This window comes from Amphiura filiformis, chromosome 17, assembly GCF_039555335.1.
Source record: "Amphiura filiformis chromosome 17, Afil_fr2py, whole genome shotgun sequence".
Lineage (NCBI taxonomy): Eukaryota > Metazoa > Echinodermata > Ophiuroidea > Amphilepidida > Amphiuridae > Amphiura > Amphiura filiformis.
Window position 1 is genome coordinate 41,902,297 of NC_092644.1, and position 26,868 is coordinate 41,929,164.

The 26,868-nt window shown below is 35.2% G+C and overlaps 3 protein-coding genes across 3 annotated transcripts in view; 1 reads left to right on the forward strand and 2 right to left on the reverse strand.

The window, feature by feature from the left end:
• The window catches only part of LOC140137808 (U4/U6 small nuclear ribonucleoprotein Prp31-like), a 99,603-nt gene that overhangs the window by 41,183 nt on the left and 31,552 nt on the right, over positions 1-26,868 (reverse strand).
• On the forward strand, positions 400-24,982 carry LOC140137809 (uncharacterized). The gene is made up of 7 exons (XM_072159594.1): positions 400-656; positions 15,226-15,257; positions 15,771-15,939; positions 16,798-16,836; positions 17,565-17,651; positions 18,487-18,777; positions 20,294-24,982. The coding sequence occupies exons 2-7, from the start codon at positions 15,228-15,230 to the stop codon at positions 20,521-20,523; spliced, it is 846 nt and encodes a 281-aa protein (XP_072015695.1). The 5' UTR covers positions 400-656; positions 15,226-15,227; the 3' UTR covers positions 20,524-24,982.
• LOC140137807 (uncharacterized) lies at positions 3,497-8,582 on the reverse strand. Its single transcript, XM_072159592.1, has 5 exons — positions 7,779-8,582; positions 7,195-7,357; positions 6,584-6,864; positions 5,494-6,403; positions 3,497-5,177 (listed from the first exon to the last, which is right to left on the reverse strand). Exons 1-5 carry the CDS (start codon positions 8,314-8,316, stop codon positions 4,937-4,939), a joined length of 2,133 nt encoding a protein of 710 aa, XP_072015693.1. The 5' UTR covers positions 8,317-8,582; the 3' UTR covers positions 3,497-4,936.

A 26,868-nucleotide genomic window follows, 5' to 3' on the forward strand; every position in this document is an offset into this window, starting at 1 on the left:
ATGTACAGGTACATTGTCGGATATAAATTGGATGGTAAATAAGCCAAATATTGCAAGAAATCTACTCGCTAAAATCCTACCGACCACGCAAAAAAATGACCGTCCATGTGAATGTAATATTGGAAACGTAAAATCCCTACTAGTAATTTAGCTCTACTTGTCACTAATCGTGACGCGTGATCAATTCGTGATATGAAGGTCAAAGTGGCTGATCAATGTGTGGGCAAATGTTCAAGTGCCTTTTTGACCAATCGCCTTTCTAGCAGTAAAATATGGGGACCAATCAGCTTTGCAAACACATCAAGGAAATTGGTACTTGACTTCATGAATGAGTCATCCGTGTTGGGCGAATTGATGATGATGATAGCGATTACGTAACGCTATGACAGAAGATTTTGTACATTGAAACGCCTACAATGTTATAGCATCGGTAAATAATTAATTGAAATGATGTTGCGCACACCTATGCGATATTCCATCGTTTTTGTTTACACCACGCCAAGGAAAGCGTCACTTCGCTTCAAAGTATCCACTGCAGACAGACGTGAAATTCATTCGGTCTCATTCATCAGCATCTGCTTCCAGGCTTTTTCCAAAATTTCGAGAAACTTGTTCTTCTGTTATTTATCCAGCGTGATATTGGGATTTCTATCCAGGTAATTATTCCGTATAAGTATATTCTTGTTATGTAAGTTGATTTTTGTATGCATTTTAGTCTTGAAGAACTCTAAAGGAACAGCAATGCTATTTCTAAAAAGGCAATAATAATATTTTTCAAAGTTTCATTAAATTACACTAAAATCAGAAGCTGGCTTGCATGCATGCAATTGTGGCTATTTTATTATGATTTTGGGATGTGTCTTTGTTTCAGTTTCAGCGTCAAAACTTCGTGCATGTTAAAATTTACCATCGCTTAAGAATTGCGTTTTTTTCAAACTCCGTGTAAATTTTACAAAATTCATCAAGTACAAATTGTTTAAAACTTTTTCAAACTACGTATTGACTTTACGCTTGTTGCATGTTAAAATTGACCATCCCTTAAGAATTGCGTTGAACTTTTTTCAAACTCCGTGTAAATTTTACAAAATTCATCAAGTAAAAATTGTTTAAAACTGTTTCAAACTACGTATTGACTTTACGCTTGTTGCAGTTGCAATTTGGAAATCGGTTGTTCTCTTTGAATTGACCATCCCTTAAGAATTGCGTTGAACTTTTTTCAAAGTCCGTGTAAATTTTACAAAATTGTTTAAAACTTCTTCAAACTACGTATTGACTTTACGCTTGTTGCATGTTAAAATTGACCATCCCTTAAGAATTGCGTTGAACTTTTTCAAACTCCGTGTAAATTTTACAAAATTCATCAAGTAAAAATTGTTTAAAACTTTTAAAACTACGATATTGACATTACGCTTGTTACAGTTGCAATTTGGAAATCGGTTGTTATGTTTCAACTTTGTGCAAGTTGTTAAAACTTTGGTTAACTTTACAAAATCATGTGAAGGTTAAAACTTGCCATCGCTTGAAGTTAAAATGGGTTTTTCTTTGGAAATCGGTTGTTCTGTTTCAACTTTGTGCAAGTTGTTAAAAACTTTTTCAAACTTTGGTTAACTTTACAAAATCATGTGAAGGTTAAAACTTGCCATCGCTTGAAGTTAAAATGGGTTTTTTCTTGTACAAAATCATGTGAAGGTTAAAACTTGCCATCGCTTGAAGTTAAAATGGGTTTTTCTTTGGAAATCGGTTGTTCTGTTTCAACTTTGTGCAAGTTGTTAAAAACTTTTTCAAACTTTGGTTAACTTTACAAAATCATGTGAAGGTTAAAACTTGCCATCGCTTGAAGTTAAAATGGGTTTTTTCTTGTTTATTTAAAACTTCGTGCATGTTAAAATTCACCATCACGCATCGCTTAAGAAATGGGTTAATACTCCGGGTCGATTTGACGAAATCATGTAAAGGTTACAAATTCAAAATTGCCATATGAGATTAACAAAAATGGGTTGAACTTGTTTAACTTCTTTCAGTTTCAACTTTAAAATCGTACCCGTTTTAACTTAAAAAACTTTATAGGCTGTAACATGTTACAATTCGCCATCATGCATCGCTCAAGAAATGGGTAAAAGTAGAACGTTCCCAAACTCCGTGTCGAGTCAACTGTAAACTTTTAAAACTTTGTGTGTAGGTTAAAACTTGCTATCGCTGGAAGATAAAGCGAGATAAAATGTTAGATCAAATAAATTTACTATTTCCCAGAATCTTATTAGGATATTTTATAGTTGAATGTCTTAAATTGGGAGTTGTATTTAATATTCAAAGTCCGTGTAAATTTTACAAAATTGTTTAAAACTTTTTCAAACTACGTATTGACTTTACGCTTGTTGCATGTTAAAATTGACCATCCCTTAAGAATTGCTTTGAACTTTTTTCAAACTCCGTGTAAATTTTACAAAATTCATCAAGTAAAAATTGTTTAAAACTTTTTAAAACTACGATATTGACTTTACGCTTGTTACAGTTGCAATTTGGAAATCGGTTGTTATGTTTCAACTTTGTGTAAGTTGTTAAAAACTTTTTCAAACTTTGGTTAACTTTACAAAATCATGTGAAGGTTAAAACTTGCCATCGCTTGAAGTTAAAATGCGTTTTTTCTTTGGAAATCGGTTGTTCTGTTTCAACTTTGTGCAAGTTGTTAAAAACTTTTTCAAACTTTGGTTAACTTTACAAAATCATGTGAAGGTTAAAACTTGCCATCGCTTGAAGTTAAAATGGGTTTTTTCTTGTTTATTTAAAACTTCGTGCATGTTAAAATTCACCATCACGCATCGCTTAAGAAATGGGTTAATACTCCGGGTCGATTTGACGAAATCATGTAAAGGTTACAAATTCAAAATTGCCATATGAGATTTACAAAAATGGGTTGAACTTGTTTAACTTCTTTCAGTTTCAACTTTAAAATCGTACCCGTTTTAACTTAAAAAACTTTATAGGCTGTAACATGTTACAATTCGCCATCATGCATCGCTCAAGAAATGGGTAAAAGTAGAACGTTCCCAAACTCCGTGTCGAGTCAACTGTAAACTTTTAAAACTTTGTGTGTAGGTTAAAACTTGCTATCGCTGGAAGATAAAGCGAGATAAAATGTGACCAGTCATATCAAAAGGGGGCTTTTGTCGATTCTGATCAAAATTGAGATTTTAGCATTTCTGTAAAGCTACACTTTCACTCTTTAATTTGATACCTTATTTGATGCAATCCGACTTTCCGTTCCAAAGATATGGCTGAAATACTATTTGTACTTTTGACTGATTACACAATTGGCGATTGTGAGAAAACAGTGTTTGAAGTTAGGGGTATTGATTTTGATGCCTAATAATAATACACAAAAGAAACACCATAGCAACGGAGCAGTTATTGTCAACCAATCAACACGAAAATTCACACAGAGTAAGTTTATAACATTATCTTTATTATTTATAAATTTCAAGTTGATATAACAAGGATTATTATAATTACAGGTAGGTAATTAATTACATGTTTAATTAACCCTTTCAAATTACAACTCTAAAAAAGTGGATTTTGAGGTGAAAATAGTGGTAATTTAAGGTGAAGTAATCTGACATAAGTCTATGTTTGATGTTTGTCTATCATCTTCAACTGAATGTTGTTGTTAGTCAAATTAACTATGTTAAGTTCCATTACTAAAGGGTGTTAAGTATGGCCATTAAAAAAATAAACCTTGTTACCTGTTAATGTTTCAGTGAAAACGTTAAAATAATGCCCAGTAAGATTTAAAATTTCATGGGGTCAAATGAAATTGCAAGTTTAATCAAAATACAATAAATTCAAAATACATGATATTTAAAATTTTATGCAAGTTTAATTATGGCCATAAAAAAATAAATCTTGTTACCTGTAACAATGTTTTAATAAGAAAGTTAAGACAATGGATTTTTGCAAAATACAATATTTTGACTTCTTGTCAAATGAAATGGAATTTAATCAAAATTCAATTAACTAGAATTTTGAAGTATCACACGAGAAGAATAATGGCCATGTAAAAATAAATTTTGTTATAATGGTACAGTAAAAAGATTAAACAGTGCCGAAAAATATGCAAGATATGCATGTTAATTGAATATCAATTTGATGTATTACTTAACACTCTGGAATGTTTTCCTACCAATGCTGTTATGTATAACAGTTTTAGGCACATAATACTTATTATACAAACATGTTTTTTTTTTACCAATGATGTTATGTATAACAGATTTAGGCCCATAATACTGATGATACATACATGTTTTTTATCAATGCTGTTATGTATAACAGTTTTAGGCCCATAATACTTATAATACAAACATGTTTTTCTACCAATGCTGTTATGTATAACAGTTTTAGGCCCATAAAACTTATAAAACAAACATGTTTTGCTACCAATGCGCGCATGCTGTTATGTATAACAGTTTTAGGCCCATGATACTGATGAAACAAACATGTTTTTAAATTGAACGTATAAGAATTATTACTATTCCTGCAATGTTACATTAGCATGTGTATTTACTTATCAATTAGTTCTTCCCCTCAGAATTCAGAAAACATGCAGTATTCTGTTTGATTTATTGAGAACATGAATACTTATGTTTTCGCTGAAATTGAGGACAATACTTTCATTATGTAGTGCATGGATAATATAATAATAATCATGCAAATGTGTCATTAAACATGTTCAGAAAAGGCATAATTTCATCAACTTTAAAGCAGGAAAAAGCACACCACTATGTTGAAATAGTTAAGTTTATGAAGCCTTGTAGCCCAAGGTATGCCTTTTAAAAATAATTAATGTTCCTTGGTTTCTATAAGCCCATTATTTTGAGCATATGTAAAGTTCAGTGATTATGCTGTAAGAAACTTCCAAGTAGCTTTAAATCAAAGTCTGTTCTTAGTGTCCAATTGGTCTTGGGCAAGTTTTGTTTTTAGCATCATCGTTGAGACAGTATTCTCTGATTGAATTGTACAGGTACCACTGCCGGTCAAGGTTCAGTCCTGGTGGTGGGATGGCAAAGCTGTCGTCGATATCTTGTGGTGGCTCTCTTGCAGATGGTTTGACCAGTTGCAGTCGTGTCTCGGGATCCTGAACCCTCTTCTTGGCGAACACAACACCTGGCTCATCTTGTGTGAATCTGCAGAAAATAAAAATACAATACAAAGGAACGATTTAGAATGCTACTACTTTCATGGAAAAATGCTTAATTCATTATCAGATGTTTCCAGTCACAAAATATAAATCAGATTAAATCTTACTGAAAGCGTAAGTTTAAGGTGTTTATTTTATAATAAATTTCACAGATCTATGCATGCCAGTGTTGATGTCTGTTAATTAGTTTTCTGATGCGTCTCCATTCATCCTTTCTTTTCTGGTAAAAAAAGTTAAACAGAAATGCTTTTTTTTTTGTATAATTAAAAAGCATTATTGTTAATTTAATGAATAGTAAATACCTGAAATGATGGTAGCTCTTGATTCCTGGAAGGGGTCGGTAGGAGTTGCCGAAGAAATCCTGCCAGTTGTAAGTAGGCACTGCGACATTCTGTTGCTCATCCCCAACTAGCTGGGCAATATTACAAACGCCACTTGAGGATACAACCTCCTCCATGTCATCCAGACACTCCACGGTTGATCGGGCAAAACGCCTCTTCAAAATGCCAAAGTTCCCATCAGGAGCAAATTTTGTGTGCCCTGACACCATGAAGTTCAATGTCACTGAGTGATGTTTCTTTGTGAGAGTCCTCCACATGCAGTACCATAGCATATACCTGTTCTTGTTCTGCCCCGAACAATTGTCACAATGCAATGTTAAACTGTCTTCACCCAGGCTGTAGTTGTTAAGGAAATGGTGCAGATAGCTAATTACCGAGTTCGACCCTTTCCCGGAACACATGCCTTCATCTACAAGATAATTTACTTGCTGTCTGACTCCTTCGCAACAAACACCAAAAATCCCGCACTTTCTGGGGGTCAAAAAGTATATGGGGCCAGGCTGCAATGGATTTGCAGGAATGTGCACCTGTTGAGCAAAGTCAAAGGAGTAGTGCATCTCCTTCACTGCACCACGTTTCTTTGAAGCACTGTCACTGGTCAGTTTGAGCTCTGTAGTTTCTCCAACGGCCCCTGCATCTTTCACCATCTGACGGTAGAGTTCACGTTCTTCGTCTACATGGGCTAGATGGTTTAGTTGGTTCCGGCACCGCTCTGCTTTTTCATTCTCTGGCAAGTTGGATGACATAGATACAATGGCCTGGTTTTGCTGGCATACCCAACACAAATCTGTTGCAGGCTTGCACCGAATGATGTTGGGGCATAGGCGGAGCCACACATTCTTAAAGCTGGTGTATTTCATACATCTGTGTTCTGTAAAGATATAAGGGTGAATAAAGTTGCACAGAAATTAAAAAAGAGTTATCTGTAAAACATTTGGCAAATAGGCCTACTATGTTAAACATGTGTTTGTTTGTTTTTATTTTTTTTTTTTTTGCAAACAAATTTTTTAAATGTTCTGATTTTTTCGGTCAAAATCAATTCACATCGTACCTGTTTCAGCCATAGCAGCGACGTACAACTTGAAAATGGCATCCTTAGTAGTTGAGCAGGGCAGAAGTTTAACGTCACCTCGCTTGAAACCTGGTACTCTGCCTGGTAGAGCAATTGCATGATCTTCCGCATAATTACAAATGAATGAATAGGCCCTAGATATGTCCTCGTAGCTCAGTAGGCGTCTAGATACCACTCTCCCGCCAGCTTTTCGTAGGTAAGGTGTCATCCTGTTCGTTTTATACCACTTCTGTAAGTTAGTCAGTTTCTTCTTGCTCATTCTGAAAAATAAAATCAAAACATCAAAAATTTAAGTTGCTTTAAAGTACTGTGTGATAAAATATTTTAAACTTTTAAATTGAAGGGCCTATCACTGAAAAACAACAAATCCATCATCCTTTGAAAAATCGGTAAAAATCTGTATAAATCCAGCTTAAAATCTGTGAATAATTTGTATTCCAGCATACATCTTTAGCGTATGCTAACTACTCAAAGATTTTTCACGGATCTTTTCAAATTAATATCACACATGTTTACATTACAGGATTTACGGGAGCAAGGAATTATTCTCATTAAGTTTTTTTTTATATCTCAATGTGAAATCAACTTACCTGTACATGAAACAAAATGTGACACGGCAAACTTGACACCCTTCAACTAAGAATTTAGTGTGGTTCCGCTTTCTGTCCATGTTCTTCTGCTTGCTTCGCACTGTCTTGGATGACTTGTTTGTAAGAGCACGGATCATACCTAAGATATACATCTCCTGTTCACCTGTAATTTAAACAAAAAAATGTACAGAAAAAAAGTAATTTTTGCCTCTACCCCACTTAAAACTTTTCATAATTAATGCTATTTTTGATGCGCGCGGTGCATGCGTCTGCTGCGCACCAGGCGTAGCATCCGCTTGGGCGCGTTGTCAAGGATTTGTGGCGGGAATGCAAACATTCGTTACACCAGTCTGTGTTTTTTCATTTGACATTTTCTGTAACTGGTATAAACTATACCGGAATCCATCCCGTACAATGAACAATTTTTTGCCGATGAAATGCATGTTCACTTTAAATCACTTGATAACAAAGCATGTGTTGCCTGTGGAAACAAAAAAAACATAATGATTTTGCGGGAACATCTTAAAGTAAGCTTAATAAAAGTGAAAGAAAAAAACAACATAATAAACAAACGAATTTTTTACCTCGAGTCATCTCATTCATACTTTCTCTTGCATCCCTGAGCTCTTCTGGGGTATATCTTCTGCTACATGGACCATTGTTGAAATAGGTACATTTACACACAAAGTTCTGAGCAAGTAAGAGTTCAGTGTCTTCATTTTCACCATGGTGAGCATTCAGTATGGGTTGTTGTTCGGGAGGTAAAATTGCGAAACCTGCTGGTAACGTTGGTTGAATTACGACTACAGGCCGATCTGGGTCATCCATGTCACTGTCTCCTTCCTCCATCGGTTCGGGCTCTGTATCTGGAACTGGGGGTAAATCATCGTCGCTAGCTATCCCCTCTTCATCAGAATATTCACCTTCAAGATCAAGCTCATCATCTTCGTCACCCGACTCTTGGTCATCTGAATCTTCAGCGTGTGTGAAATAGGTATCCACAACATCTTGCATCTCAAGCCGATCACTTGGGCTAGCCCCACATCCAATAAACGCAAGGGCTTTTGCCACCTCTTTAGCCCGTTTCTCTCGTTTGGCTGCTTCATCGGAAGGCTCCGGCATGTTTATAGACGATTGATACAACTTTTCGATATGTTTTAAGCGGGTTTTGAACCAAAATCAAAGCAAAATACTCGTTTTAAAACGCAAGTTTACGGACTGAAAATATTTCCTGCAGCGAAGCGTGCGTTGTACGGCTAACAGGTTATCTTGACCCCGCGAAACTGTATCATACACTGCGATAAGTACACGGTTCGATAAGCCGTTATCGCTATATGCATGACCTTGCGATTGTTGCATTCTGCGCGTTGTGTTAATCGAGGTCAAATGACGACATCGACCACGTGATCGTTTTAAGCCAATGAAATGCATTAAAGACGACCTGGCGTAGCAACAAGGTTAATTTATTGATGTTTGTTTTTCCGATTTTAGCAAATAAATATGCATATTCAGTACAAATGAATACCATATTTGGAAACACAAAGGAATGCCGAAAACGACGATACCAAATTCGATGGGGGTGAGCGTTGTAACCGCATGAAAACACGTTCCGAAAATGGTAATATTGCGAGTATTTTGGCGACTTTATTGAATGATTTTCACTCTGATGAATGAAACATGGGTTCAAAATACATCAAATTAAGTGGTTTATAGTTTGTTTCTTCTAATAAAAATCACCTAGGATGATTTTAGACACTTTAAGGAAATGTTTTTCAGTGGAAATACAAAATCGACCCCCGGACCATTTATAAAGGTTTTCCAACTTTGACCGACTGTAGAGTGAAAAGAACGTTGCCGACATAAGCCCCCTTTTGATATGACTGGTCACAAATGTTAGATCAAATAAATTTACTATTTCCCAGAATCTTATTAGGATATTTTATAGTTGAATGTCTTAAATTGGGAGTTGTATTTAATAGCGATAGCATTATAATCGCGGACACGCAAGTAGAATTTCAAATTGCTATTGCTTCAAAATAAAGTGTGTCGAAACGTAGTAAAATGTCACATTTCAGTAACACAAAACAAAAAAATTTTGGTGATCTGATCGTCGTTTCGTGGTTTTAATGTTTTAGGAATTGGCCTATGTTTCTTTGAACTGAAATTATATATGTTAAATTTGAAGTTCTTATTTTGTATAGCGATGGCCTGTTTGAAGAAAGAAGTTCACGTAATTATTTTGTATTCGCTTGCATCCCCGTTTACTGTCCGCTCCCACTTGATTGGGTAAGCATCGGTTCTCACCTGAAAAAGGAATTGATCTAAAGTTGACAGGAGTAATACTATGGATGCGCCCTTGATCGTCGCCCGGTTGGCAATGCCAGCATGTTTATGTTAGAATATGTCGATATAAAATGCATTGGGTTATTTGTATTCACCCATTTCTGACCGAAAAAAGATTATTTTGTTGAGCCGTAAGTATCACGTGCTATTTCCACTTAAAAATCTGGGTAATTTCTCCAAAATTTAGGGTAGCCCATAATTTCTGATTACAAATGGATTATATAAAACGCGATTTCTAAAAATCAAATTTGCCGTTTTCAATTGCATGCAAAGCCTTTCAAATCTATTCCGGCGGCCATGACCACTCTATCTACTGTGTGTACATGCAGAATAATTGTTATTGTAATTAGTGGTAGTCATGTCATGATCGTATTAAACTAAGTTAAAATCAGTTTAGTTATTTTAGCATTGCCATTCCTTGTAGGGTGTAGACATATGGAAACCTTGCGGTGGAACTATGGTGAGAATGTTTTCACTCTAAATGGTGTATACTCTCATTATGTAACATCAGTATGTCTCTTCAATTCTCCAATGTATGCATGTTTATCACAGGCAGCACTATACTAAAAAGCAGTAAACCTCTGACGAGCTTGTATAAGCCCTTTCGCAATTTTTCAAAATTGCAACTGCGCATGCTCAGACATCTTCACACAGTTCTTCAACGAGAGATAAACACGAGGAGGCTGCAGTGCGTTTGCAATGCGGTGAACTGTGCCGTTTGCATACAAACAATTTGTACTGGAATTATGCCGATTATTTTGTCTTTATTTCTTCATGATACATTGTTTGATTAAAGGAGGATTTCGTGATCCTAGCATCCTCTTTTTATGACATGTTTCAGTACATATCCACGAAAAAAGCCTATTCCCAAAATTTCAGTTGATTCCGATTTTGCGTTTGCGAGTTATGCATGATTATTATACACATGTCACTTGTATGACCCACCCTAGGACCCCCGGGGGATGTGCGTCATGGTTGGGTCATTTACCAACCAATAAGTGGCGCGGGTACGGTCATTTACTCAATATGTGCGTCACAACATACCCCGAGGGGTGCGTCAGTGTCGGTCACTTTACCTAGGTGCGTCAATGGTTAGGTGCATCAGTGTCAGTCAAAATACCTTAATGGTGAGTCAAATTTGCGTCATGAGGACAGTCATAATCCTTAACATGTGCGATTGTGCGTCACAATTTTGACAAGAGGCGCTCAGTCATTGTTGGCAACTGTCCGTCATTGTTTAGACGCACATGTGGGTCATGGTATAGTTAAATCCGACGCACCTTTGTAAAGTGACTCACCACTCCTGGGGGTCATGGGGTGGGTCATACAAGTCACATGTGTATTATGTGTATTGCACTGTTCCATAGACAATGCGTTGTAATTTCATTCTGGTGCACCAGAACGAATTTCAAGTTTCATGATATCCCAAAATGTCAGGTGATTCCGATTTTGCGCTTATGAAGTTATGCATGATTATACACATGTCACTTGCATGACCTACCCTAGGACCCCCGGGGGTTGGCGTCATGGTTGGGTCATTTACCAACCAATAAGTGACGCAGGGTACGGTCATTTACTCAATATGTGCGTCACAACATACCCCGAGGGGTGCGTCAGTGTCAGTCACTTTACCTAGGTGCGTCAATGGTTAGGTGCATCAGTCTCAGTCAAAATACCTAAATGGTGAGTCAAATTTGCGTCATGAGGACAGTCATAATCCTTAACATGTGCGTCACATTTTTGACGAGGGGCTCAGTCATTGTCGGCAAATGTCCGTCATTGTTTAGACGCACATGTGGGTGATGGTATAGTTAAATCCGACGCACCTTTGTAAAGTGACTCACCACTCCCGGGGGTCATGGGTGGGTCATACAAGTGACATGTGTATTATGTGTATTGCACTGCTCCATAGACAATGCGTTGTAATTTCGTTCTGGTGCACCAGAACGAAATTCAAGTTTCACGTTATCTTGGCTAAACGAACTAATCTGCAAAAGATATTTTGTACATAAACATTATGTAGCCAGAGGTTTCCAGCGATATAAAAATCTCAACTTTTTTTAAGAAAAGTGGGGGGATGAGGCTGTGGATCACGAAATGCCCCTTTAAATATATTGATACCATGAAGAAATAACGACAAAATTATGGGCAAAATCCCAATACAAGATGTTTTTATGCAAACAGCACCGTTGACCGCATTGGAAATGTACAGTAGCCTCATTGTGTATATCTCCCAATTTTATCGGCAAATATTACCCATGATGCACCATGGTCTGAAATTGCGAAAGGGCTTATTGATATTGTAAGGATACATCGCGTATTTACTGCGTTCCACGCACTTGTCTCTGATTGGCTGCTGAGGCAATCTGTTGTTGTAGATTGGAAGCCTCATCGTGTATATCTCCAATTTTATCGGCAAATATTGAGGCGATCTGTTGTTCTTGATTGGAAATTTGAACTGTGCGGCGTACGCGTTGTTAGCGTCAAATTTGCAACATCACGGTAGTTGCGCTATGTTGGTATATTTCCCATAGGAAATGTACAGATTTAAATACAAAATTATAATATAGTACCATTGCCAAATGTCTTTTAGGAATTTATATATATTTAAATGAAGTATAATAAAGCGGACAATGTACTTTTGAGCAGTAACACTTTCATAATATATTTAAGGAGGTACTACACCCAAGTGGTAAATTTGTGACTTTATAAATTGTTCCAATTTTGTCAAAAACTTATTACACACTGGTATACATGACAGGAACAAGGTACATCCTAGCTCTACTTTATTCTGATCATAAATAACATACCAGTACTGACGGGGAGTCAAGTCCCGCCCGTTTTGGGTGAACATTTTTCACAATTGGGGGTGGGACTATACTCAAATTTCCAAAAAAAAAAAAAAAAAAAAAAATTGAATTTGAATGCATTTTGAAATCATTAATATACTATGACATGAATACAAAATATCAATTTTCATATTAAAAAATACAAAACATCTTGAATTTTTTTTTTTTTTTTTTTTTTGTTAGGTCAACCATGAATGATCCTAGCATTTAGTTCCAGGTCCTGGGACACTCCAAAGCCGAACAAATAAATAACTTTAAAAATTTCTTTTTTAAATTTCTGAAATTTATTGAAAATTTGGGGGTGGGACTTTACTCGAAGGTGGGACTATACTCGTGTTAGTACGGTAATAATAAATTCCAGTGTAGTCAATGCATTCCTTGCTCCAATATTAATATACATAACTTTTGTTACCATACCGTACCACTGTTTTATTAGGAAAATGCAAAAATAGACACACATTAAGCAAGGGAATACTACACCCCTGCATGCAAAAGTGTGCCTATTTTTGAATTTTTCTCAAAACTTTTAGCGCATTGCTGACTAGTAAGATATGTATATTATAGGGGCAAACACTACAATTACTGCACTGGAAGTTTTATTTCAGCACAGACAACAGTTGTGGGGGTACAGTCAAAAATGAGGGAAAACCAGTATTTGATCCATATAAATCATTAAATACTTGTCTTGAGTTGCTGCACTTAGTTGTAGTCATTGCCCCTATAATATGCATATCTTACTTGTATCAAATGCGCTGTCATTTTCTTTGAAAAATGACAAAATAGGCACAAAATTGACCATGGGTGTAGTACCCCCTTAATTGATATTGATAACTCTAAGACCTGTGTTGAGTATTCTCACATGATTGGAGCCAGGGATCTCGCTAAACTATGATGAATTCACAATGTTATATCTTGAAATCACGTCCATCAAATTGAACCAAAATGACACACAGATTTACTTAAATACTCTACTCCACACATGTCAGTAACCAAGCAGTTATCCAACTGACACAACAGCAAAATGCACTGACAGGGGACAGCTTCCTGGACCACATTCACAGCCCAGCCCTGTTTCCTGAAAAAGTGTATGAAAAGCAGAAAGTAACCCCGTTTTTCAGGATCTTGTGTGTATTCTCACAGATTTTTTGTATTGGGTGCCAAATGTTGGGCTGTGAAAGTGAACGTAGTCCAGGAAGCTGTCCCGTGACAGTGCATTTTGCTGTTGTGTCAGTTGGACAACTGCTTGGTTACTGACATGTGTTTTGAGTAGAGTATTAAGGTAATCCTGTGTGTAATTTTGGTTCATTTTGATTGACAGTATTTTAAGATATGACCTCACAAGTGATTTACAAGTTGTAAAAAAAGTTTCTTTTTTGACCTCCACATAGACTTTGTATTATCATGTTCATGGTATTATCAAGTGTGTAATCCAGTTTCCAGGTAGTTATGTTACCTCTTCGTTGCCAAATAGAGGTGTTGTTTGTGATGCATGTTAAGCTCTGTAAGATGGTATACAATGTACAATCCTCTATATTTTAAATATTTATTACCAGTAATGTTTATTTGTTAAATGGAAGTGTACTTCTGTAACATTTAACGGGGATAGCGCTAGGCTGCATTTTGAATACTAACCCCCTATTTTCAAATTTTTTACAAGTTTTTTACAGGGGTTCATGCAGACCCCAGCTATGTAATCTAATGCTAACGCATTATACTGTTTATGCTGCATTTGCAATTCTGACTCAGCACAATATATTACGGAGCTCCTATTAATTTCAGATTTTCTGCAAGTTTGGAGTCACTCCAAAGCATTTTATTTAGCGCTACCCCTGGTAACAAATGTATGGCACAGTTTATAAGATGGCTACAAACTGTTGAATATATATCAACTTATATGGTGCCATCTATTTTAAATCTGTAATGAAATTAGTAATAAGTATTTAAAGAAAGACAGATAAAAAGAGTTTACCACATCTGATGTCATCTGTCAATCAAACTCAAGCATGGTTTACTTACAAGTGTCGTGATGATGACTTGCTTATTGCAGCAGTATAAACCAGGCGCCTTATTGTTAATTTTCCACCTTCAAAACATACAAACCATCTTAAAATTAAAGTCTTTATAATAGGAATTAAGAAATGTTTTTTTGCAAAGCCACCTTGTCAACAATGCCCAGATAAGTTGTTTTTGCCTTTTAAAAGTACCGGTATATAATTTTTGCCATTGTATGCTATTCCCATTCTTCAATTGCCACCAAGTATAAACCAATCAAGATTCATAATTGACAGTAACATCAGTTGGATCAATTCTTTGTATAAATTATCTGTTTTTCATTATAGTAACATGTGCTCCTATAGCTCTGGTAGAAATAGAAATCGATCACTTGTTCTTGGTTTAATTTTCCAATGTGTAAGGATATAGAAAATAGGTTGAGATAATGACATCAAACCTTGAAATAAGCAAACCAGCACTGGTACAAAATTTGGCCACGTAAAGTCACCAATTGCTCTTGCAGTTAGAAAAATTCACATGAACCATAAAGCAACTTCCTCAAACCAATTGTTTTGGGCACAATTTTCATGCAAAAGTATTGTATGTTGTCATGTATACACAAAAGGATAATATTTGAAATATCCTCACATTCTTCACAAGTTGCTCCTGGTTCTTGTAAGATCCCAGTAAGACTTGTGAAAACAAATTGCTGTTGAATGCATTTCAAAGCTTGCATGACATTTATTCACTATAATTTAAATATAAATTTTCTAACCTTTGCTGCGTTGTTTTCAAATGTTTACTTATATATCTTATGTTTATACTTACTTGTCTTTATTAATTATAGCCATGGGTGATCTTAAGACAGCCATTGCAAAGGTAAGTTCATGTAGAAAACATCTTATTTTCAAATTACACACTGCATGTTTGTACATAATTATTTTGTTTGGGAAAAAATAGGGTTGTGCACAATTTTTACTGTTACAAATATGTACTAGGACACCTCATTTACTATCATCTTTTTGCATCATATTTGAACACAAATTGAGTTCCTGTTATCTGAAATGCAATAACTACATGTAGAGCTTGAAGATCTTTCTACATGTCACCTGCTTTTTTGTTTTCATTTGGTTGTTACTAGGGTGTTTACCACAATATATCACAGAACACTATGAAGGTACATGTACTATAGGAAGGGTCTTGTTGCAGTGAAGAAGGCAATATTTGAAGATTGAGGGTTTATGCCAGTATGTCACATAAAATTTACCCGTTTGATATTGTGATTTTATTCACATTGGCACCAGGAATATTTCTTCAGAACAACCCAACATGTATTTTTCAGTACTACATCGCAGTTACAAACGTTTCTAATATTTCTTGTCCTCTTTCCAGGTAGATGACTTAGCCCAATCTTTGGGAAGAGGGTTAACAGATGTCTTACTTGCATTTGATTCTACCAATGCTGCCAAGAAGCAACAGACAAGGGAGTTACTGACAAAGATGCGTGAGGAAGTCCCTGTGCAGTTGCACCAAGCAACAGCTGTAATTAAAGCAAAAACAAGTAAGTAATTGTAATTATGCAAATACTAACCAACTGAAAAAACTATCCCTATATGTTTGCTTTACAATCATATGAGTGTTGGGCATCGAATAAAAAGGAAATCCAGAATCTCATTAGTAACAAATTTGGTAATTTACGGGAAATTATACTTTCTTTGGGTAAAGAAATATGTTTTGCCACTGGCAATTGTGCTTCATTTTATAGGGAACCAATTTTGTAATGTGTTCACTATCATAAATTTCAAGCCTTGAGGGAAACATGAGACGATCAGTGTTTCTTGTTTGGCCTTGGGATTTTGTTTCTTTTTACTTTGCTGGTTTATGATATCCCAATAAATTGTGTGCTGTCTTCAAGTACACTTAGAGGGCACAGGTATGGAACATTTACATGACTGTATTTTTTTTTGTATATGAACCCAAACAGCTTTAGGTAATACTACACCCCTTCATATATTTGCGTCTATGTTTGCATTAAACTAAAAAAATAATAACACACTGGGAACAAAAGTTATGCATATTATAGGGGCCAGGAAACCAGAAATACACTGCAATTTCAGTGGCTCAAGACAAGCGGTACAGTATTTATGATAAGAACAGATTTATGGCTAGAATGTACCTCATTTCTTAGCATATTATAATGAACCACTTGTCTTGACTTACTGAAATGTCGCTGAATGATTTGCATTCCTTGGCCCTATTATATACATACACAAAATTTATGACAGGTGTAGTACCACCTTGGAGGAGGCTTTAAAGCCAAACACAATTGACAGTGAGCTCACATTCCATTTCAGTTATGGTGGAGTCTAATATATTTGCATTCGAAGCTGACAATTGTATTTCAATTATTTCATTTCAGAACAGCACCATGTACCCATACCTACTCAGTTCTCATACGGTGAGTAACCAAGTCAATAAAAGCTTAACAAGTGTTCTTCTTGTTTTGGTTTTTTTGGTGTATAATCTTGCGACCACATTAATTGTTCAAATTTCATACATCTTGATAATGGCTTTACAAATGACAAACAAATTGATAACTTCCACTTTTGCATATCGTTCTTAAAATAGATAGTTCTTTTCATGTGGTTGCATTTATGTCAATTTGACTTATATGCTATTTCTTTAGACATCATTGCAGGAATTTGGGAGGGCCCATATTTTAGGTTGCGTTCTGTGTCAGAGAGCCAGCTTCCAAGGACACATACTTATGCCTTTACACATCACCAATAATTTTTGTCAATGATTTTCAAGCAGATGGTGCAATGTTGTACTTGTATTTATTATCCAAATCATCCTAATTTGTTTTGTGAATATAACACAATTTGTTTTCACAATACTACTGAAAATGTGCATTGCATTCAATTTTTAAACTACCAATATAATACATCATCAAAAAGTTTGCAGTAATTACCAAACTTGTTGGCATGTTACAACTATCAGACGTACCTAACTTTCATTTTGTGTGAAATTGAAACTATTATGCACTTTGCATTTGATTTTGAAATATTAATAATCTCCATTTGGATTCACATGTTTACAAATAATTAATCTTACTTGTAATGTATATGGGCTTATGAATACTTTATGATAATGTCTGCATTATTTCTATTTCTCATCTAATTACAGGTGCAAGTCCAATCATTTACTGCACTCCACCAACGACACCTGATAATAAGGCTTCTATGCCTGTCTCCCCAAACACCACAGCTAAAGGTAAGAGCAGTATCATTTGATTAAGAGCTGTATTCCATCAACCCCAGGCAAACAATCATTTCAGTTAATGACTATCAATATATAGTGCAAAGCTGTAAATGTCATTTATTACTGACATCCACAATGTTTCATCAATATTACACAATTTGCCTCTTAAATGCTGTGCAGATGTATAATGTATTGTTTGTAATAACATCTCCCCCTTCTAATAAACACCCCCTCCAATATTTAGGCAACAAATTAAAAACAAATGGAAACAATTCCATGTGAGTAAACTTCAAACTTCATCAGTCATGGAGCGATGATCGCTATATTGCATGGACAATCTTATTATGATTCAAACCTCCTTTCATTTCATTCTCTAGAAATCCACCAGATTCTTGCTTGATGATGCACTTGAAGTGTTATTTAGTTGTATTTAATACAAATATTTATTTAGTACAAATATTTCTTGTTCCACACCATTTTCGTGGGCACCATAGAAATAGCATTAGTATACACTTAAATACTTCCTTTCAAAAGGAGCATCATTGAGAAATTGAACTAGATGTTTAATTTCTTTTAAATTCACAATTCACTTCCAATAAACACCCTCTTCCATAAATGCAAAGGCCTGGGCTGTTGATTAAATACAATACAGTCTGCCATTCTTTGTTTCATATCATCAGCCAATTTGTATCACACTATTAGCACTTTGCAATGAAATTAAATATTAATTACATCCCTTTGCATTTGTATTTTTTAATGTCACATTATGTATAACTTGATCATGTATATTCATGGGATTCTGAATATTTCTTAATATTTTGTGCAATTTTGTCTCCACTTATTACAGACAAACCAGTACCAAAAGGCGCTAAAAAGGCTGCTTTGCCAGCAGCGGTTTCCCGCCCTAAAAAACCAACACTCCCAGCAGCAGCAGCAGCACCTAAAAAACCAACACTTCCAGCAGCACCAGCACCTAAGAAACCAACACCAGCACCAGCAGCTGCCAAAGTAGCACCACCACCACAAACCCCTTCCAAGAAACCAAGAAGAACTAAATCAAAGAGGAAGCTACCAAAGAAAGAAACAAAAGTCACCATCCTGGATGAAATGGCCAAAGCTGGGTTTGGAGATATGGCAGGTAACTATGTAACTTAATGTTATTCAATGACTTAAGGGGGTACTACACCCCTCCATAAATTTGTGTCTATTTTTGCATTTTTAAAAAAACTAAAAACACAGGGGTAACAAAAAATTCGGTATATTATAGGGGCAATGAATCCAATTACTACACTGGAATTTCAGTGACTTGAGACAAAGCGGTTCATTATTTACGATAAGAAATAAGGTACCACTAGGATGTACCTCATTTCCTATCATATATACTGAACCGCTTGTCTTGAATCACTGAAATTTCAGTGTAGTAATTGGATTCCTTGGCCCAATAATATACATAACTTTGGTTACCAGTTTGTTATCATTTTTTGAGAAAAATGCACAAATAGTCACAAATTTACCACAGGAGTGTACTACCCCCTTAACATATTTTTACATTCTGAACATGTCATCTGAACATGTCATGGTGTTGGTCCAAGTTGCTTAGCAAATTAGTCAAGGTTCAAATGTATTCATGTTCATTCTGTTCTGTCTGTAATCAAAGTAACAAGTGTATGTCAGTTTTTATCTGGGCAATTGGCCAAGATTTTTTCCATTTTAAAAGAGATAAGAAATTGAAGGGGACCAGAGATTCGTGCTATAATAATTTATTTTACATAAAAATCCGAAATGAAGTTATTGCTTCTGTTACCTCACTAACAGCAGCTACAATTTTCCAGGTATAGATGTAAACTAAATTATATTTATGTTGTAATTAACAGTACAATTTCAAAGGTAGCCATGTCTAATGTTATGCTAATTCTGTGATTTCATCTCTTGGTCATATTCTGTCGGCCTGTGTCACATCACTTCCAGTTGATGATGTTCAAGTGAAAACAAGTCCCTGATTTGATTTTTGTTGATGATTTCTGTCATTGGTGTTATGTAAATTTCGACCGCAAATAGTCAGTGGAATCACACAACCGTTTCTAAGTCTTCACAGTGGAAGAACTGAACATTAAATTCTATGGTCGAGTGTCGTTTTTTCCCGAATTGAATATCACTCCAACAACATCGCTATGTAGGCTCCTTCACATTCGGTTTCTGTTGTTCATAACAAACCGTGGGCCACATGCAGTTTGGGCCTGAGACTAGAGATAGCCCGGATGTCCTGCCAACAGAATACAACAAATTTCTTTTTATTAATTTCATTCAAATAGATTGTCTTTTTTGCACTTTTCATTGTGACAACAAAGGTTGAATTTTCAGCTTGATGCGTGTATTGGAACAATGCTTTCCTTGCAGAAGACACACAATGACATTATTTAATCAAACTTTGCTTGAATGGAGCATAATCTACAGAATTATGTTAATTATAGCCCAAGGAATCCAATAACATCACTGAAATTGCCAGTCCTTCAAGACAAATGAGGATGACTCTGTCATGAAGCCAGGATATTCTATCCTATCTATGTTCTAACGTAAATAATGCTCCTGGGTCCACCTGTGCCTAGCGATTAAATATGATTACTCATTTGACATCTTTTTAATGTTCTTTGCAGTTATCGACCTTGATGAAGACGATTTTACCGATACCAACATGATATCATCTGAATCATCAGATGAAGAGCCTGGCCCTAGCCACAGATCCTCGCGATGCTTACAATTTTCAGACAGCAGCGAAAGCGAGGATTTACCGCACAAGAGGAGTAGCAACAGGAAACGCTCACTACCCAAGCGTTACTTGAATTTTACAGTTGGTGAGACTGATAGCGACACAGATTCAGAGTAGAAAGACAGAAAAAACAGGTCTTGCATACCGTAAAACCCTGTCTACAAGCATATATAGTGTTTTTTATAAAAGCTAAATTAATTCTAAGCAAGCGTTAATATACAAATACAATCGAACAGTCTTAAAATAATACTTGTTTGTATATGCTTGAATCCGTAATGTCTTTGCTCAAACTCCATAATGGCAACTGGATTAATGTAGCTTTCATCAGAAACACACTATATGCTTGTAGACGGGTTTTACAGTACAACACCCAGGGTATAGATAGATGCAATTGGATGTGTTACTCGTTATGCGACAATGCAGCGACAACTTACAGCAAACAGCAATGGTTATATCAACATCACAAAGCAACGCATCACAAATCAGTGGTCATAAACAGAGGACATTTAGGACGTTCATATTCTGTAAATACCATTTTCATACAACTTTTCTTGCCATAGTTAATCAATTTATCAGTTGATGAAAATGGAATGAAAACAGCAATTTTAACACTTTCTTTGCCAATATCTCACAATGAATATTAGCAACATTTGACTCATTTCCCTTGATCGTGTCACATTTGTTACCTACTAAAGATTATTCAGCCCATGATTGAAACATGCTGTCCTAAGAATATATGTCACATGATCAAAGAAATTAGCCTAATATGATTTTCGAGATATTGCCAAATTTTTTTGTTTTATACTGTTTCAAGCCATTGATCAATTGTTCACAACTCGGCAACCAGATATCCCATGTATATATAAGCTTGATGTAATAAAGTGTCTGTATATTTATGTTTTGATGTAATAGAGTTTTTTAATCATGTATTTTGGTTTCCCACATACAGTCAAGCTTTTCCATGCAATTCAGACGCTACAATAAAATGTTTTGGAATAAATTTAAGTGGTGTCCTGTGCACACTGCAGTTTGGACCTCATTTACAAAATCAGCATACTGGGTCACTTTTTTGACCACAAGTGTGTATATTAAATAAGAGTTGCAATTTCTGTGTTTTATATTGTTTCAAGCCATTGATCAATAAATCATAACTCAGTAACCAGATATCTCATGTGTATATATATATCTTGATGTAATAGAGTATCTGTATATTTACGTTTTGATGTAATAGAGTATTTTAAGGGGGTACTACACCCCTCAATAAATTTTTGCTTATTTTTGCACTTTTTTCCAAAACTAATAAAACAGTGGTAACAAAACTTATGTATATTATAGGGGCAAGGAATCCAATTACTACACTGGAATTTCAGTGACCAAAGACAAGCGGTTCGTTATTTATGATAAGAAAAGAGATACCTCTAGAATGTACCTCATTTCCTATCATATATATTGAACTGCTTGTCTTGAGTCACTGCAATTTCAGTGTAGTAATTGCATTCCTTGCCCCAATAATATACCTAACTTCAGTTACCAGTGTGTTATTATTTTTGAAAAGAATGCAAAAATAGTCACGAATTTACCACAGGGGTGTAGTACCCCCTTAATCATGTTGTATTTTGGTTTTACACATACAATCACCTTCTCCATGCAATTTGGATGCTTAAATAATGTGTTTAGTGTCACACTGCAGTTTGGACCTCATTTTTTAAATCGGCATACTGGGTAACTTTCTTGAGCACAAGTGTGTATATTCAATAAGCCTTAAATGCAGGCATTTCATCAATTGCATTGTAATATACAAACACTAATGATATGAGATATGCAATTTAATTGTGTTTTATATTGTTTCAAGCCATTGATCAATCAATCATAACTCAGTAACCAGATATCTCATGTGTATATATATGTCTTGATGTAATAGAGTATCTGTATTTATGTTTTGATGTAATAGAGTATTTGAAGGGGGTACTACACCCCTCAATAAATTTGTGCATTTTTTTCCAAACCTAATTTAACATAGGGGCAAGGAATCCAATTACTACACTGGAATTTCAGTGACCCAAGACAAGCGGATCGTTATTTATGATAAGAAAAGAGGTACCTCTACAATGTACCTCATTTCCTATCATATATACTGAACCGCTTGTCTTGAGACACTGCAATTTCAGTGTAGTCATTGCATTCCTTGCCCCAATAATATACGCAACTTGTGTTACCAGTATGTTATTATTTTTTTGAGAAGAATGCAAAAATACTCACAAATTTACCACAGGGGTGTAGTACCCCCTTAATCATGTTGTATTTTGGTTTTACACGTATACAATCACCTTGTCCATGCAATTTGGATCCTAAAGTAAAGTGTTCAGTGTCACAATGCAGTTTGGACCTCATTTTTAAAATTGGCATACTGGGTAACTTTCTTGAGCACAAGTGTGTATATTCAATAAGCCTTAAATGCAAGCATGCCATCAATTCTCGCTATTCGCAATAAGGGCGCCGCCAGCGGTTTGCGATGATCGTGATGTATCATGGGATGTAATCGTGATGTATCATGGGAAAAGGTCGACAATATTTTTTAGTTTGTCAAAATAAAGGTGTTACACGCGAATCGATACTCAATAATACTTAATAATGTGATTTGAAATGTGCACAATTAATTTTTTCTCTATCGATTTGCGTGTAATACCGTTATATTGACAAACTAAAAATATTGTCACATGTTCCTATGTAATAGCATGGTAATATTCGTATTGCGCGGACTTGGATGTTGACCTTTTCCCATGATACATCACGATTACATCGCAAACCGCTGGCGGCGCCCTTATTGCAAATAGCGAGAATTGAATTGTAATATACAAACACTAATGATATGAATTTGAAGCGTGGAGATTGGCTTTATGTTTTTGAATTTAGAGTACTGATTTACATATCAAATGCAGCCTTCATGATAATTTGAGGAATGATGTCAATTGCATTGTAATTTGGAAACACTGTTAACAAGTTCATATTTATCCATTCACCTCATAATGACAATCACCTTCTAATGTATATACCTATTTTTAACTATCTTTATATTTATGTATTGATGTAATAATAGAGCATTTGTATAATTTTTTATTTTGGTTACACAGAAAATCAGGCTTCTCTATTCAATTCAGCCACTCAAATAAAGTGTCCAGGAATGAAATTTAAGTGGAGTGCGATGCACACTGCAGCCGAAAACACAAGTGTGCATATTAATTAAGCCTTAAGGGGTAACTATACCCCTAGCCAATTTTGTGCATATTTTTGCATTTTCCAAACAAATTATATAGCACATTGGTGACAAGTAAGATATGTATATTATAGGGCCAAGGACTACAACTACTGCTCTGAAAATTCAGCAACTCAATGCAAGTGGTTCTGGATACATTGGTTTCCCTCATTTTTGACTAACTCCACAACTGATGTCTGTGTTGAGATAAAATTTCCAGTGCAGTAGTTGCAGTCCTTGCCCCTATAATATACAATTCTTAATTTTTTGCTAAAAATGCAAAAAAAGGCACAAAATTGGGCAAGGGTGTAGTACCCCCTTAAATGCAGGAATGTCATCAATTGCATTACAATTTACAAACACTATTTAAATCAGTTTGATGCGTCGAGTTTGGCATTGACCATCATGCACCCACAAATTTTGTGCTCCACATTATTTACATATTATTACATGCAGCCTTAATGACTATTCCAGCAATGTTGTGTATTGCATTTTATATTCATCCATGACATTATACATTTCATAATAATCACTTTTATAATGTATATACTTATTTTCAACTCTCTTTAATATATTTTTGTCTTGATGTAAGAAGAGTATTTTGTGCTTTTATATTGGTTTTACACATGCAATAAGCAGTACTATATGTATAAACATATTCATAGCAACCTAAATAAATAAGTCACTGACTGTTGCATTAAGTTTTGTTTCCATATCAGTGTTAGTATCATTCACCAAAAGACTAATTCTAACCAACTTCAACAACATTGGTGCTTTGCATAATTCAAGGCCCTTTATGTGTTTTTATATTACACCTAAAAATTTAACAAAATTATGGTTTACTCTGCCCTAAACTATATTCCTAACCCTAATCCTAACCACAGTTGGCATTGTCAGGGGTGCAGAACCCCTTATTTGAAGCTCAAACATCTGAAATATACCATGTTTGTGTGAAAAATATAACAGGGCCTCTCCTTATATTTGAAAGCCTGATCCTAATGCTAAATATAACCCTAATTCTAAAACACAGAATGTGCAGCGTAAACCATAATTTTTAGGTGGTGTAGCATCCTGTAATTTTATTGACCAACTCAAAGTGGATGCAAAACAAACTTAATTACAAGTTAAACGCTATGATCAGACACTGACAACAAAACTAAGTACTAGACGCATTTTTTTCCAAATTTCTAAAATTTACACAAGCCAAATAGCAGCTCCATATTTATTGCTTACAAATCATCCGTCCAATTTAAATGACTACCTCTTGCTATTACATGTTATTTTTCTATACCACCATGTTGTAATAAAATCTGAAACATCTCACACCTGTTGTACATATTATTTTGTGTTTGTCTTAATCTTTAATATCCAGAGTGATAAAGTTAATAGCACAATTGATTGATTTCTCACACCTAGGCGTTCACTTGGCAGTAATACCTTAAAACCCGTCTACAAGCATATAGTGTGCTTCTGAAGAAAGCTACATTAATCCAGTCGCCATTATGGAGTTTCACCAAATAAATTACAAAAGCATATACAAACGAGTATTATTTTCAAACCAATCAATTGTATTGGTATATTAACGCTTGCTTCGAATTATTAAGCTTTTTTTAAAAACACTATATATGCTTTAAACGGGCTTTTATAATATTAGGAACCATGCAATTATTATGAGTTGCAATTTTCACAAAATCAAAATTATTTGATGTCAAAAGGACATTCTTTATATTCAGAATCAATTCCATATGGCTGATGTAATAATATCCAGACAATCATATGGACCCTGTAAGACTTCATTCAAATTCCCCTAAACCTAAAGGCCCAGGGTGGGCATTGAACATAGGAAGTGATGGGTATGTGCCTACCAACGTTCCGAAATAAAGGCAGATCAGGTACAAAACGTGGTTTTACAAAAGGTCATTGGGTACAAAAGAAATGAAAAAGGAGGTCATTGGGTGTAACATTATAAAACAGGGGTCATTAGGTACGACATTTCAAAACAGGGGTCATTGGGTAGAAAATTTTGTACAAATGAAGCAAAATTCCATTTCTTTCAAATGTTCAATACAAATGTGCTAAAACAAGAGAATGTCAAAGTTTGTGCATTATTTTGAGGCATTTTGAATTTGATGATGCAATTCGGAAACAACTAGGAGTCATTGGGTAATCGCACGACCAAAAAGGACCTAGTAAAAGGGAAGTGATCAAGTAAGACTTGTAAAAAAGGGGGTCATCAGGTATAGTCAACTTAAAATGAGGGGGCCTATTGACCGGCACATATCGTCACTTCTAAAGTTGAGTGCCCACCCTGGGGGTAAAGGGGGTCAACAAGATTTTTTGCCATGACAACAGCAAAAGGCAAAGGGTTTTTCACACATCAAAAAGCAAACCAATTGTTTTTGGCACAGTCAAAGGCGGGGGGGGTAAGGATACACATAATTATTGCACAGCTGCTTTACACTTCTAGTAAAACATTGTAGGTTGACAGAACTTGGCACAACAATGAACACATTAACCCGAGTGCTTACAACCTGATTCATGCATTTATTAAGGGCTGGGGTATGAACGTTTGGACAGTATTTATTTTGGGACATTAGGGCACATCAGACATATCGAATTGCATTCTAAATACGTAGAATGTCATTCTCATATCAACTAATTTTGATTTTTTGAAATTCACAATTTAATACACATTTTACGGCAAATCATTACAAATTGATATTTTTGATATTTGACAGTACTTGAAGTAAACTTTATAAATCTGATGATTTATACTTAAAGTGTATGTAGGTGGGATGAAAAGCCGACAATCAATTGAAAATTTTGACCTTATGTATTGAAGATATGGATTTTTTCCCCAAAACACCAAAAAATTAGGTCTTTTGGCAAAAAAAAATCCATATCTTCAATACGAAAGGTCAAAATTCTGCTACATACACTTTAAGAATATATCATTAGATTTATATAATTTACTTTGAGGACTGTTATATATCAAAACTTTGAAAAATATCAAATTTTTATAATTTGTCATAAACTTTTTATTATATTGTGATTTAAAAAAATGAAAATTATTTGATATCAGAAAGACATGCTTCAGTATTCAGAATGCAATTCGATAGGTCTGAGGTGCTCTCATGTCCCACAAAAATACTGTCGAAACGCAATAAACGCTTCATTTTGGATCCCTTAAGCATTTAAAATGTGCATTT

Bases quoted from the DNA above. Each gene is read 5' to 3' on its own strand.
- LOC140137809 (XM_072159594.1), top strand. From the start codon at position 15,228: ATGGGTGATCTTAAGACAGCCATTGCAAAG. The intron at 15,940-16,797 runs GTAAGTAATTGT...ATTTCATTTCAG, and splicing joins TGTAATTAAAGCAAAAACAA to AACAGCACCATGTACCCATA. The intron at 17,652-18,486 runs GTAAGAGCAGTA...CACTTATTACAG, and splicing joins CCCAAACACCACAGCTAAAG to ACAAACCAGTACCAAAAGGC.
- LOC140137807 (XM_072159592.1), bottom strand. From the start codon at position 8,316: ATGCCGGAGCCTTCCGATGAAGCAGCCAAACGAGAGAAACGGGCTAAA. The intron at 6,865-7,194 runs GTAAGTTGATTT...TTTATTTTTCAG, and splicing joins ACATTTTGTTTCATGTACAG to AATGAGCAAGAAGAAACTGA. The intron at 6,404-6,583 runs GTACGATGTGAA...ATATCTTTACAG, and splicing joins CGCTGCTATGGCTGAAACAG to AACACAGATGTATGAAATAC.